Source organism: Azolla caroliniana, unplaced genomic scaffold, assembly GCF_043228905.1.
Source record: "Azolla caroliniana isolate FFs.n. ecotype wild unplaced genomic scaffold, voAzoCaro1.0.p SCAF_5, whole genome shotgun sequence".
Classification (NCBI taxonomy): domain Eukaryota; kingdom Viridiplantae; phylum Streptophyta; class Polypodiopsida; order Salviniales; family Salviniaceae; genus Azolla; species Azolla caroliniana.
The window spans coordinates 13,968,172-13,982,502 of NW_028230440.1; the positions used below are offsets into that span (position 1 = coordinate 13,968,172).

The window sequence follows — 14,331 nt, forward strand, 5'->3', positions numbered from 1 at the left end:
TCTTCATATCCATGGTGATGCCAGTGGGCGACAACAAAAAGATCAAGATATTCCCGGAATATATCGTTCATCATATGTTGAAAAACTGCAGGAGCATTAGTAAGACCAAAAGGCATTACCTTGTATTCGAAATGCCCATACCGTGTTCGAAATGCGGTTTTCCATTCATCCCCCGGCTTGATGCGTACTAGATTGTACGCTCCACGCAGATCAACTTTGGAGAAGACACGCGCAACTCGGAGCCGATCAAGGAGTTCGGGGATCAGAGGTAGCGGAGAGCGGTTGCGCACAGTGAGTTTGTTGAGACCTCAGTAGTCAACGCATAAGTGTAGAGAGCCGTCCTTCTTCTTCACAAATAAAATGGGGGCCCCGGCTGGTGACTTAGAAGGTTGAATAAATCCTTTCTCGAGGTTCTCATCGAGATACACACGAAGGGCTTTCAACTCTGGTGCAGACAACGTATATAGAGGACCAAAGGGTGGACACGCACCTTCTTGAAGATCAATCGGACAGTCGTAGAGCCGGTGTTCAGGCAAACGATCAACATTACATTTTTCAAATACGTCGGAGAAGTGTTGGTATTTTTCGGGAATAACATGGAGTGTGTTAGAAATGGCGCCACAAACAAACCCATCCTGGACCGATGATGGGGTAGTCAATTCGGAGTCGACCGTCTCTGAAGGATAGGAAACTGAATTTACCTTCATACTTTTGCACGAGTATCTTGGCTTGCTAAATGTGATTGAGCGGTTGCACCAATATACTATTGGATTGTGCGCCTCCAACCACGTTAGTCCTAAGATAATCGGATGTCGAGGAGATGCGATGAGGTAAAAGGCGAGCTCCTCTTGGTGTGAGCCCACACAAAGTCCTAATGGGATTGTAGCTTGAATAATTGCACCTGATGAGAGGACGCACCCGTCGATGGCTTCAATGGGAATGGGTTTTGAGAGGCCAACGACAGGTACGCCATGTGCTTGGGCAAACGCGATGTCGATGAAGCAAGAAGATGCCCTAGAATCAAGTAAAGCAACAGACTGAATGGAATTAGAGTTAAATGAAAGCCATACCTTTAATGTGAAATTGCCTAATGGTTCGGCAATGGAACCAAGAGAATGTGGGCGAGGGGAGATGTCCAGTTGCATGGCTCCTACTGCAACCGAACGATGTCATTGTCCGGATGGTGGGGTTCGTTAGCTCGATGGAATTGTTGGCGATTACTCCTAGGAAAATGGCGAACGACATGACCGGAGGCGCCACAATACATGCACAAGCCATTAGCCCGCCGAAATTGTCATTCGGCATCAGTCAATGGCTGAAATCGGGCTTGATCAATTTCCATGAGGACAGGAGCATCTGCCAAAGTAGGGGAGTGTGACGCAGTCGGTGGGGGGGATGGTTCGGGTTGTATGACCGCGGTGTGTCGTGGAAGTGAATGAGGTGGAACCCAAGTTCGGCGCTCTTCCTGGCGAAATTCGAATAGACGATTGTCACAATGGACTGCTTGTGAAATCGCTTGGGATAACAAGGTGGGCTCCGGAAAGTTTAAGAGAAGATTCTTGACATTGCTTTGAAGGCCGCGCCGAAAGTGATCAACTAAAGCTTGATCATCCCAATTGACGTCGCATGCTAGTTGTCGAAATTCTGAAGCATAGACCGAAGCTGCACGTGAACCTTGTTCAAGGGCATAAATCGTGTTAAGAGTTGTACGTTGTCGGTCCGTCTCTCCAAATGTGGCCTCTAACTCGGCGAGGAAGGCGGGAAAGTTCTCTAATAGAGGTGAAGAGGTTTCTACCAATGGTGCAAACCAAGCTTGGGCCGGACCGGAGAGAAGGGTGCCCACAAGGCTGACTTGTCGAAGACCATCTCCATAACGTTGAGGTTGTAGCCGAATGATAAGTCAAACTTGGTTGATGAACCCTCGGAAACGCGACCTCGTTCCATCAAATTTTTCTAGGAGGCTAACCTTAGGCTCAAGAAAATGCGACGAAGCTAGGCTAGATGTTGGTAGAAGATCAGGCTCTAGGCTAGGTTGTTGTGGGAGACTAGGTTTCGAGGGTTGTGAGGATAGGGAGGCACCGACTTGAAGTTTTTGTAAAGAATTTCGAAGAGCTTCATTTTCAAGCTACAGTTGTCGTAAGGCTACCATTATTTGGCCTAACTCACTAGTTGAGTCGGACATAGCTATGGCTTATGAGAGGGAGAGTTATGAGGATGGGAAGGTGAACAAACTGTCACGGATAGATCATAAGCTCAAGAAACAAGAAAGAAGATAGACAAATGGATGAGTAGTACTCCATTAACTGGTGTTGTTCACCTTGAATTCCTTCAAGGTGAAATCCTCTATCTATACTACATGGCATGCATACTTGTTGCACGCATGTGAATCTACAATAGAGCATGTAGGTATGCATGCATGTGCCAAGTGTAAATACTACAAGGGAGCAACTATGCATATGATGCTAGTAAAACAATAAGGACCAATTATATACATAATTGTGTACTAGATATATTGGTTAACCCATAATACTATATTATAACATGGTCGTGTCAAGAGTTCGAATCTTGACATCGGCTTCTTCAGTTGATTCGGCCTTTCTGCCTTTAGCCGATCCGGTTTCATGTTGAGCTTGCTACTCAACTATGTTCTCCAGTGGACCTCCACATATTTCAAGAATGAAATAACCCTTTCATGTACAAAACAATGAAAGTTAAACATATTTGTGAGTTGCCGAATCAATACTCACTGCATATCCTCGTGATCTTCATAGTCTTCTATGAATACTCCACCTCAATAAAGAAATGAGGAAGGTTCATCATTGTTGCATCATTGAGGATATATAGTATAAGAAACACCCATTAAAATGACAAGCATGTCTTGTTTGCAACTCTTAGCTCTAAAATTTAGGTTTAAAGCCCATGATTACCACACAATCAAATGAAAAGACATTGGTTTTCCTAGGATCCCATATAGTTTTATTTTTCTTTTGAGCATTTCAAAGAACATTAAGATATTCCTTCCATTGAAGAGTGGGGAGACTTCTATAATTCTCTTAATCTTAGTTTCTAGACCGTCTTCATCATGCTTTACCAGAACATGTGCTTCACAACTTCCATCACCTTCATAATCTCATCATTTCATTGACTTGATGATTTAATATCTTCATGCAAGCACTTTGACGTTGGGTTTGGGTAGTGGGAGAGCCTATAAAGTTGCTGAATCAAGATACAAAGTAGGTCATGTGCCTCTATATTCTGCATGTCACACCAACATTAAAAAACAAGGGTAGATAGATTTTATTAATCTTCCTCTAAGGTCAAATATGACTTACAGTAAAAAGAATACAATGTATGGCCGAGAGAGATTTGGGGGGGGGGGGGGGGGGGGGGGAGATGTGGCACATGGATATATTTGTGCTTACTCCAATTGTGGTGGTGGGGAGAGACCATGGCCACTAGCTAACATTTTCTTAGGGTGTGCTTCATGAAAGGAAGGGGTGGGTGGGTGGGTGGGTAGGTGGGTGAGACTTGAAAGGGAAGGGAGAAGGGGAAGGGGAAGGGACACACACACACACACACACACACACACACACACACGTACGTAGATACGTTTCTTTAGCAACAAGAAGTAGAAGAGAGACCGAAAAGGGTGTGTTGTTTCTTTTGTGTCCATTTTTTTATTATTATAGTTGCTACTTTACAAATTATCTTATCTTGCTTGTTTTGGCTTTGTCCATGGGTGAGCCAGCTCCTCCTAAGTGTGAAAAAGAAGGAAATTGCTAACTCCAGCAAACCCACTCCCCCAATACAAACACTACACACACACACACACACACACACACACACACACACATTACATCACATACATATTACATTTACATTTACATTTACATTACATACATATATGTATGTACATACTGATACCACAACACGTCCACGCTACTCCTCCCTCCATCCATCCCTTGGGGAAAGGGGAGCTCTTTATACACACATATATATGCATATATAAGTCGCCTCCTCGTCCTCCTTATATCCTCATGTCTTCAAAATCCTTTGTCATCACACACACACACACACACACACACAGAGGAGAGAATCACCCCGATTATTCAAAAGAAAACAGGATTGATTAATAAAACCCACACACACACACACACACACCTGCTATCCATATGGCCCTTATAAATCCACTTCCACTAGTTAGTACCATTAATTATTCTCTGCTTGCCTCACTCATTACTCTGCTCTCCCTCTCCAATCTTCTTCTACTCCCCCCCCTCGGCCTTGTTTTCTGTGAAGATGCCACTAAATTTCTTTCTTGGAATGTGACGTACAGCAACATGGTCATCATTGGCAACAAACCGAAGCAGGTACATATGCAATTCATTGAGTTTTGGCGGCAATATGCTACATACATGTACTATATATATACATATTGATATATATATACACACACACACACTCTCTCTCTCTCTCTCTCTCTCTCTCTTAACTACTACTACTACCACCGGCCGGCCTAATAATGTAAGAAGTAACGAATATTCTCATTCACTGCGTAAAATTCTCGCTAATTACTATCCTACTAGCGTGTCATTGAGTCAATGCAATAAGCAGAAGGTCACGAAATTTGTTCTAATCACAATTCCTTCGAATTATGTATTGGTGTGGATGAATGAAAGGATTGGATTGTAAGTGCAGGTGATCACTATAAATGGGAAGTTCCCGGGACCAGAGATCGATGCAGTCACCAATGACAACCTGGCTATCAATGTAATGAATAACCTGGATGAGCCCTTGCTAATCACATGGTGCGGTTATTACTTCCTCTGACTTAAAATCTTTACACTCATTATGTATATACATACATACATACTGACTGACTGACTGACTGACTGACTGCTACTCCTTCATCTCGCTAAAGCAGCAGCACTGCAAGGCTTAATCTCTAATGACGTGTCCTTGAATTCTTTTGGCGCTATAAAATCCAAGCACCTTAATAATAATAATAGGGCTGCCGTTGTTTTGGGCCTGATAACACACTTTGTCCTACTGCTATAAGTCTATTGTTATTTATGTGTCATGTTCCTCGAAATAATGGGGGAGGGAGCCTAATAAAAAAGAGAAGCCCAATCAGGATGGATTATAAAATATAGAATTAAAGGGATACAGAGTTGACTTGGATTGGCACGTCCTTCTTCTTCTTCTTCTTCTTCTTCTTCTTCTTCTTCTTCTTCTTCATGTATGTGTGTGTTGAATCATCATGTATGTATGTGTATGTATGTATGTATGTATGTATGTATGTACGTGCATGCACACTCACTGAGCATTCACTGTAGGAATGGGATATGGCAAAGGAGGAGCTCATGGCAAGACGGCATGATCGGGACCAACTGTCCCATCCCCCCGGGTCGCAATTTCACATACAACTTCCAGGTGAAGGACCAGATCGGATCCTACTCCTACTTCCCCAGTACCTCCCTGCATAAAGCTTCTGGTGGTTATGGCGGTTTCAAGGTCGACAACCGTGTTGTCATCTCGCTTCCTTATCCTGTGCCCCGTGCCGACGCATTCCTGCTCATCGGTGACTGGTATAATACCGATCATAAGGTGCGGTGCCTCCGTAACTTTCTTTTCTGTTTCTTTACATACTTTCTCCCTCACATACATTGTTGAAAGTTGGTCAGATCCAGATCTAGCTAGCTAGCATCCATGACCATAACGAACTAACTTACTAACTATATATATATATATATGCATCCAATGGCTCCAAAAACTGAAATTTAAGCACAGTTTGCCACCTAAAAACCTCATGAATGATTCACAGTATATATAGTACCTACTTAGAACATGAAAATGTATAATGGATTGAAAATCGGCTAATTCTAGAGGCTTCGAGCGAGGTTGAATTCCGGATTGACACTTGGAATGCCGGACGGAGTTGTGATCAATGGAAGAGCCCCATTTGGGACGAGCCTAACATTTGAGCCTGGCAGCACATACCGGTTGAGAATCGTGAACGTTGGAATATCTACATCATTGAACTTCCGGATCGAAGGGCACAAGATGATGTTGGTGGAGACGGAGGGCTCACACACAATCCAAAACTTGTATGACAACCTCGACGTGCATGTTGGTCAATCCTACACAGTACTAGTGACTATGAATCAAGCACCACAAGATTACTACATTGTAGCAAGCACAAGGTTCACGACACCCACATTAAGTGGAGTCGCAATACTCCACTACTCCAACTCGAAGGCAGGGCCTGGAGTTTCGAGGCGACCGCTACCAGTGGGACCCACCATTGAGATTGATTATTCATTGAGCCAAGCTAGAAGTATCAGGTGGAATTTGACAGCCAATGCAGCCCGGCCAAATCCCCAGGGCTCATTTCACTATGGTTCAATCAATGTGACTCGGACGGTATTAGTGTACAGCTCGAGAGCCATGATAAATAAGAAGCTGCGTTATGCCGTAAATGGGTTGTCGTACGTGCAAGGTAGCACGCCATTGAAGCTAGCGGATTACTTCAACATTGGAGGAGTTTTTACGCTAGGATCAATGCCGGACAAACCCAAGCCTGGTGCCAACCGGGCTGCTGCACAACTTGCCACACCAGTACTCTCTGTTGACCATCGTGCTTTCATGGAGATTGTCTTTCAGAATACGGAGGAGGACAAGAACATCGTAAACTCGTGGCACCTCGATGGCTACTCCTTCTTCGTTGTGGGGTAATTAATTCACAAAAAAACTTAGTCACTCTATCATATTCAGAATATTATAACGAGATTGTTGGTTGGTAGCAGCCTGCTTTCTTGAGCTCGCTTTTCATTTAGGTTGCCATATTAATGTTCCGTGGTGGCGGAGGAAATAATGTCTGTAGTGAAATAAATGTTTAGGGTTCAATGAATGAATGAATGAATGAATGTAGGGTAGGGTGTCTTCTTCTTAGATTAGAGCCAGCCGTAAATCCCTCCTAAGCTCACCTTTTGCTTCAGGTATCTAGATATCTATGATTGCTACATGTAGTAGTACTATACATATGACTCACACCTTACATACATCATCCATCATACATAAGTTCCATCTTGCAACGTAAGCCAATAAATAAAGATTACATGACAGAGTACTGGATCTTATGGATTCTATTCTCTATTTCATTTGTTTGCGCTGAGGCAGCTAGTGTAGTCACTAGTGTGGTTGAACTTGGTTCTTTGTGTCTGGTGAATAGTGTTAAGCACCTCCACGTTGAAATTAGGTCTGCATGCTCACATGTATGTCATTACATCACCAGGCACTATATAATACAATATATATATATATATTACTTTTGTGCAGGATGGATGGTGGTGTGTGGACTCCAGATAATAGACGTCAGTACAATTTGGTGGATGCAATCTATAGATCAACAGTACAAGTAAATATATATAACCCTTCTTCTTCATTTACCCTTCAACAACACTCTGAAAATAAATAAAGTACATGTGCAAATCATGTTTAAGTCAATTGTGGGCAAAAAGAAAGGAATGAATGATGTTGTGCTGGGTTGATTTCACATGAGTGACTCGTGAGGGAGGGAGGGAGAGAGTGAGTAGTGTATGTCTATGTTTATGTAAATATGTTTTTGTTTATGTAGGTGTACCCCAAGTCTTGGACGGCCGTGTTGTTGGAGCTGGATAACGTGGGCATGTGGAACGTCCGGAGTCAACTGTGGGAGCGGCAGTTCTTGGGCCAACAGTTCTACATGCGTGTCTTTAGTCCACAACTCTCATTCCGGAATGAAGCCCCAATTCCCTCCAATGTCCTTTTCTGTGGTCGAGCAGTGCGTCCGCCTCCATCATGATAGATAGAAAGATAGATTCATTATCATGACAACGATCCGCCACCTATATCTATCTATATAAACATAAACATAAACCCTCCTCCTCTTGACTCCTGAGTCCTCCTCAATAATATATAATATATTGTATATTCTTAATAAATAAAGTTCAATTAGTTAGTTAGTCAGATAACACATATAAAACTCATCTCATCACCTCAAAATAAAAGAAGCTGGAATATGCTCATATTCTTTTCTTGCATTGATCTTCTCTTACGACCACCAACATGTTCAACCTTTATTATTCTTCCTTCACTTTATGAGCATTTACTTTTAATTCTTTCATAACCTGCCTATACTTGTTTACCACGTGTACTCTACTCTTTCAAACAATATAATCCAGTCAATATCTTCTGTCGATTATAATACATACGTACTTTATAACTAGTCAATAATGGATATTCTCTCTTAAACCTAAATTTGTCCTAAAGAAATTGTAATACTATAAATTATACGCCTAACTTAATCAATATAAACCGTCAAGGAACATCACTTAACCCCCACCTTTAATCTCCATGAAACCAATACAAACGTAACCACACATCCAGGTTCCTATTTCTATTGGTGGAGGCCTTATAATGTCAATACACATCTTGTATATGATGTTGATTCATCCTTGGAGATATGTTATACATCAAGAAAGTGAAAGAGTGGTTACAAGTGCCCTAGATTTATTTAAGTCATTGGATCAAAATCCTTTTTCTTTAAAAGATGCTTAGTTCTTGTTGAATCTTGAAGTTCACTCATATATTATCCTTCCTCACGCTTAAGACAATCAAATGTAATACAAAGATTGAATAACTCATCAACAAAAGAGTTCGAAAATGTGTCAAGTTGTTTTCTTGCCAATAAGATATGAATACACAACTACAACCCTTTAGTATTATGATGGGAATGGAGAGGCTACAGAAAGATACACTTGATACTAAGGAAAATGTATCACCCTACGTCTTGTGCCATTGGAACCATTCTATGTATCAATTATGATATAGGCACTCGGTGACTAGGAGCTCTAATGCCATTGGTTCAATTAACTTATAACCCACAATTTTAAGCACCCAATTATTAATAGAATCTTTCCCCTTCAATATTCTAGACTCAACAACTTGATACATTAATAGGGATTTCATCAAAGACTAACCTATTTAGGTGTCGAGAAACATCATAAAGTTTTCAACTTCATTACTAGTAAACAAAGGGATGTAATACCAAAACATTGTAAAGGGCAAGCAAATTTAATCAATGTAAGAAAGATAAGGTTGATTAAAACTTAACACCCATCTCTACCATTGAGCAATAGACCCCATCAAGTAAATCGTATGCTCCCCATAGTCTGCTATAATTCATTGATATAGGTTGAATGAGATCCACGCCAAGTTAAATGTTCATTGGGTGGTGGTGGCCAAGTTCATCTAACCAAGAATCTCTTTTTATAGATATGCTACACCCAAAGATCATTTGGTAGAAAATAAAATTATCCAAACTCCTATTAATTAAGATAGTGCAAAGCTCAAATTATCCATGGAGCCTAATATGGAAACATACATCAATGAAAATGGCAAGGGATCAAGGTCCCTTGATCAAAAGTGATATTCAACTTCTCAAATTGATTAGCAAGGAATCACGATGTTACACAATGGATAACTTCATGCATGATAAATATCCTATGGCTATAAAAAATTAAGAGACTATGTTTGTAGTTCCCATGCAATATATGACGTGTGTGTGTATATTTGTATGCGCACCCACCACTTGTGTAATCACACATATATTGGACAATTGAGCCACACATATGCGTCCACTAGTTGTGGAATCACACACATGTTGGACAATTGAGCTTGATATCTCAAGATAAATGCAAGTTATGGTGCATCAGCATTTTGCCAAAAGTTTCGTAATACCTCCACTAAAAATAACAAAAGATAATAATTAGAAATAAATAAGGAAAACAACAAAAACAAGTAATCACTCCTAGAATTTCAGTCACATTATTTCTCTCTCTCTCTCTCTCTCTCTCTCTCTCTCTCTAGACTAGTGTAAAAACACAATTATATTCATAAATGTGTATGAAAAACACTACAATGGTACCACGATTAGTGACAATGTGTGAAGTGCAAAAGCCACTATCTTGATGTGAAGTAACAATGTGACAAAATTTGCCAAACCTGAGTATTTAACACCAAATTTGATGAGAAATTAGACATGGTATGGAAAAATGATGCTATATTCCACTTGAATAATGTAAAAGCAGCAATTTCATTTTGCTAGTCCACATTTCTTTAGAAGTAATCTCTAATGTAAGCCCCCCATCAAACTCTCCAAATGCAAAACTTTGGTATAACTAGCAATTTAAAATTCCGACTATGTTCTATGATCTCTCATTATATCCATAATTAGAGTAAACTCCCTTTGATTCGTTTTGAGCGTTCCAGGATGGCCATCAAAGAGAGTCAATGGAGACATGGTACAAGATATTAGTAATCACTTGAAAAATGGTGTTTGCACTCATAAACACCAATCAACCCTCAATTGCTCTTCTGTCATAAAGGTAATTGAGCCTCAGGGTGTTGCCATGGTCATTCATTGTACAGATAAGGAACACAATTTATTATTTCTTCATGGTTGTTAAAACAATTGTGTTATCACAATTTCCTTATTCTTGAGACATTTCTCACATATCTAGAATGAGTACAAACATGAGATTTTTGTCGAATGATGTTTGTCAAAGTTTGTCCATCACTATTATGTTTCTAAGCATGAGTCATTAAATTTTGTCAATAATTTGTTTTAGAAATCTCCTTGCTATAGACATGGCTTGTGATACTACATCAATCATGTCAACTCCCACATCCAAATTCCACTACGATTACTATTGACCCATATTTGAACCAAATACAACATGCCCTCAATTCTACCTTGACGACAATTTCGTAGATTCGGAAATTTCATGAGGCTCTTGAGTCCTACATGTTTAATATACACAAGAATTATTCAATGAAAGAGGACAAACATGATGAACTATCCTTTATCATGAAACCTTACATAGGTGATAAGAAGGAAATGACCAACGACGCTATTAGTACGTAGCTTGCCCATTGGGAGTCTCATTTCAAGCTCCACCCCAAGCTACATCATACCAAGATTGCCTAGATGTGAATCGTCAACTTAGGGATAAAGCTTCGGCTTGGTCGTGTGGGCTTCACAATGCCGAAAATTACCTGGGAGAACTTCGTCGACATGTTTAAGAAATAGTTTCTCCAACCTGTCGTTGAGACTAAAGCAACACTAAACCTACTTATCCTTTCTAGCCAGAAAGTTTATTCTTTTGAAGGTTACGTTCATTATGTTAGGATCCAGTTCCATAAATGGTGCCTCGATGGTGACAAGTGGTTTATCTTTTGCTTGCTACATGTTGTTCCTAACTCCAATTATTACTAGATACTCCATTATAAGGTTCCTCACGAGCTTGAGGAAGCAATAGACATTTTACATCATTATGATTGTTACACATCAAAGAAAGACTATTAAAAGCCTCAAGCTTCTACTCCTAATTAGTCACAATTTGTTGGAAATGTTAGCACTATGTGTGTGCTTTAGCCGGCTAGTGTGAGATGATGAACCGGCTAGTTGCAGAATAGCAACTACGATCTTTATGTATGGATCAAGCAAACATTATGACAAGTGAGAAGCAATCTAATATATTGTGCAACACAGATATTGAGCAAGACAATGATAGTTACATAGAGAGATAGTTTTTACTCAAGAGACAATTTTGCATTACGAATCCTACCAGAACCCTTTTCAAGACTCAGTCTCTCACTTTTATAATTAGGGTAACTAAGCCCTAATTAGAGTACATATTTGGATAGAGTGGGACTTTTAGCCCAAAAAACCCCCCCCGTAAAAGGACGACTCTAATTGTTTACAATGAAATGGGGTTATCTCCCCCATATGCTTAAATCACAATTTAAATTTAAACTACAATTAGAATTTACAAGCCGGATCGGCAGTGGTAGAGCCGTATTAGTTGTCGAATCAGTTATTAGAGAAGTTGGCTTTCAACCCATTTGCCATCAACTTCTTTTGTTGACTGGTCCTCGTTCCTTCTTCCGAATCGGCGATCGGCTTCCAGCTCTTTCCGCCCTTCGATCGTCTCGCAACCTTTCAGCTTTCTTAGAATTAGTGGCCTCCACAGCCTTTCGGTTGTTTGGCTCATCAACTTTGTCATTTCGGCTCATTTAGCCCCTTCCAATTTATGACTCCCCTGCTACTCCTTCAAATTCGGCTCCTCTTTGCTCCTCAACTTGCAGTAATGCCATTTTTCTACTTAGTGTACCAAAGCGACTAATCTAGGAGTGGCTTTGTCAAGCTGTTAGCGATGTTCACCTCCATATCCACTTTCCAAACTTCAGTGATGAGCTCCTGGATGTGATGATATCTCATCTCAATGTGTTCTATCTACACATGATATACTAGGTTCCGAATGAGATGGATTGCGCTCTATGAGTTGCAATACATGGTTGGTTTTGGATGGTCGATTCGGTTTTTTTGCCAAAACATCGGTCAACAGCCATGGCAGGCAAATTATTTGTTTGGCTGCCTTTGACGCGGCTATGTACTCAACCTCTGTCGTGGAGAGTGTCGTGTATTCTTGTAGCTGCGATCTCAATGAGATAGCTCCACCTACATACGTGAAGACATAACCTGATGTCGATTTCCGATTGTCAGGGTTCCTAGGATAATCTGAATCGTTAATGCCTTTGACTTCAGTCTGTTGATCTGATCGTAAAGTCAGATGTAGATCCTGAGTGCTTCGAAGGTACCGGAAGATGTGTTTTACAGCTTCCCAGTGCTTCTTTCTCGGATTAGACATGTACCAGCGGCTGGCTCCTATGACGTAGGCAAGGTCGGACCAGGTGGCCACCATCGTGTACATGAGACTTCCTATAGTTGATCCATAGGGAATTCGTTGCATGAGCTCTCTCTCTCCCTCCATGGAAGGACATTCCCAGTTTGATAGTCTCATCGACGACATGAGCAGTGTTGGTGCCAACTTCGGTTTGTTCATATCGCTTTAGCACTTTCCAGATGTAGTTAGATTGGGAGAGCCGGAGGGTGTTCTTTTTCCAATTTTGTTCTATCCGCATACCCAATATGTGTCGGTGTTAACCGTTTCTGGGGAAACACCTTCGATGAGCCCACAGGCTATCGGTGTCAAGGGATTGTGTTACGTGGGAGCCTCTTCTATAGGGGGGGGCTACAACCCGTTAGGCATAATTCGTAGCTTGATTTACAAGTACGGGGAGAATACATAGATAGAATATTAGAAAATGAAACTTATATTAAACGATAGAGCTCCCAGTGATTACAGTACTCGGCTCTCAGCCGGAAACAGTTAGTACACAGCTTGCTGCTACGATATTACTCTCGCTAAGAATGATCTAGGTAATTCCCCCCTTGAGGTATGCATAACTTGGGTTATATAGTTTTCCCCTTCAGACACAGTCGAGCCATCGGTTGATTGTGAGGGCTAAAACACGGCTATTTCTAGTCTTACCTATTTCCTCACCTACTCTTCTACCTAACGGCGAGTTTACATAATATATTCATATTTCTAGCCTATGGACAACACCTGGCACGCCTGTGGGACAGGACTTTGTCCGTCGGACCCACGGTTCACAATGTGGAGGAGTAACCATGGATTTGGCAAAACACTACAATTTACAAAAATTGCTCGTTCATACGAGGGCTTATAGGGTTGTTTTATTCCTCTTCCAATATACCGAGGATATCCTTAGGGGCATGGGGGTAGTTTGGCTGCTCGGAAGGTGGGGTTGGTGATGCAGGTTTTGTTGCCGAGTCGGGGATGGTTGTGTCGTCGTGTGCGCCCTCCTTTGTTGGGACCGATTTAGGCAGGGTCGTGGTTGTAGTCTGTGGATTGGGTGGGATGTCGAGGTTTGTAAGGGCAGGTTCCTCTGGTTGAGCTGCCATGGTGGGTGGCTCGGGTGGGATGTGGAGGTCTATGGGGGCAGGTTCCTCCGGTCTAGCTGCCGTGGTGGGTGGCTCAGGTCCTTGCTCGTTGGTTGTGGGAGCTCTGTTAATCCTGGTAGCGAGTCGTTCCTCCTCATACGCTTCGGCTTCTAAGCGAAACACCATTAGATCGTCGTTGAATTCCTCTAAAAGTTGCTCGATGGCCGTGGTGTGGGATGCTACCAAGGTATGATATTCCTCAGTTAAGTCTTCACGGAGGGTCTGGATGCTGGTGTCATCCATCTTGTAAAACCCTCGGCCCTCCTTTTGTCGGTTCTCGGCATCCGCGCGTAGTATGTGTAGGTCTGCGGCTTGGGCTGACCACCCTTGCTAGACATGGTCAACTGTGTCTTTGATCTTCGTGGTGAATTGCTGGCGATACTTGTTGATTAGGATCTTGATTTTAGTATCGTCCATGCCGA

At 41.6% G+C, this 14,331-nt stretch overlaps 1 protein-coding gene across 1 annotated transcript; it reads left to right on the forward strand.

Moving 5' to 3' along the window:
• The first annotated feature begins 4,095 nt into the window (after positions 1-4,095).
• On the forward strand, positions 4,096-8,477 carry LOC147864187 (L-ascorbate oxidase homolog). Its single transcript, XM_087319890.1, has 6 exons — positions 4,096-4,370; positions 4,699-4,808; positions 5,337-5,607; positions 5,887-6,731; positions 7,339-7,417; positions 7,637-8,477. Exons 1-6 carry the CDS (start codon positions 4,173-4,175, stop codon positions 7,841-7,843), a joined length of 1,710 nt encoding a protein of 569 aa, XP_087176016.1. The 5' UTR covers positions 4,096-4,172; the 3' UTR covers positions 7,844-8,477.
• Positions 8,478-14,331: the final 5,854 nt, after the last annotated feature.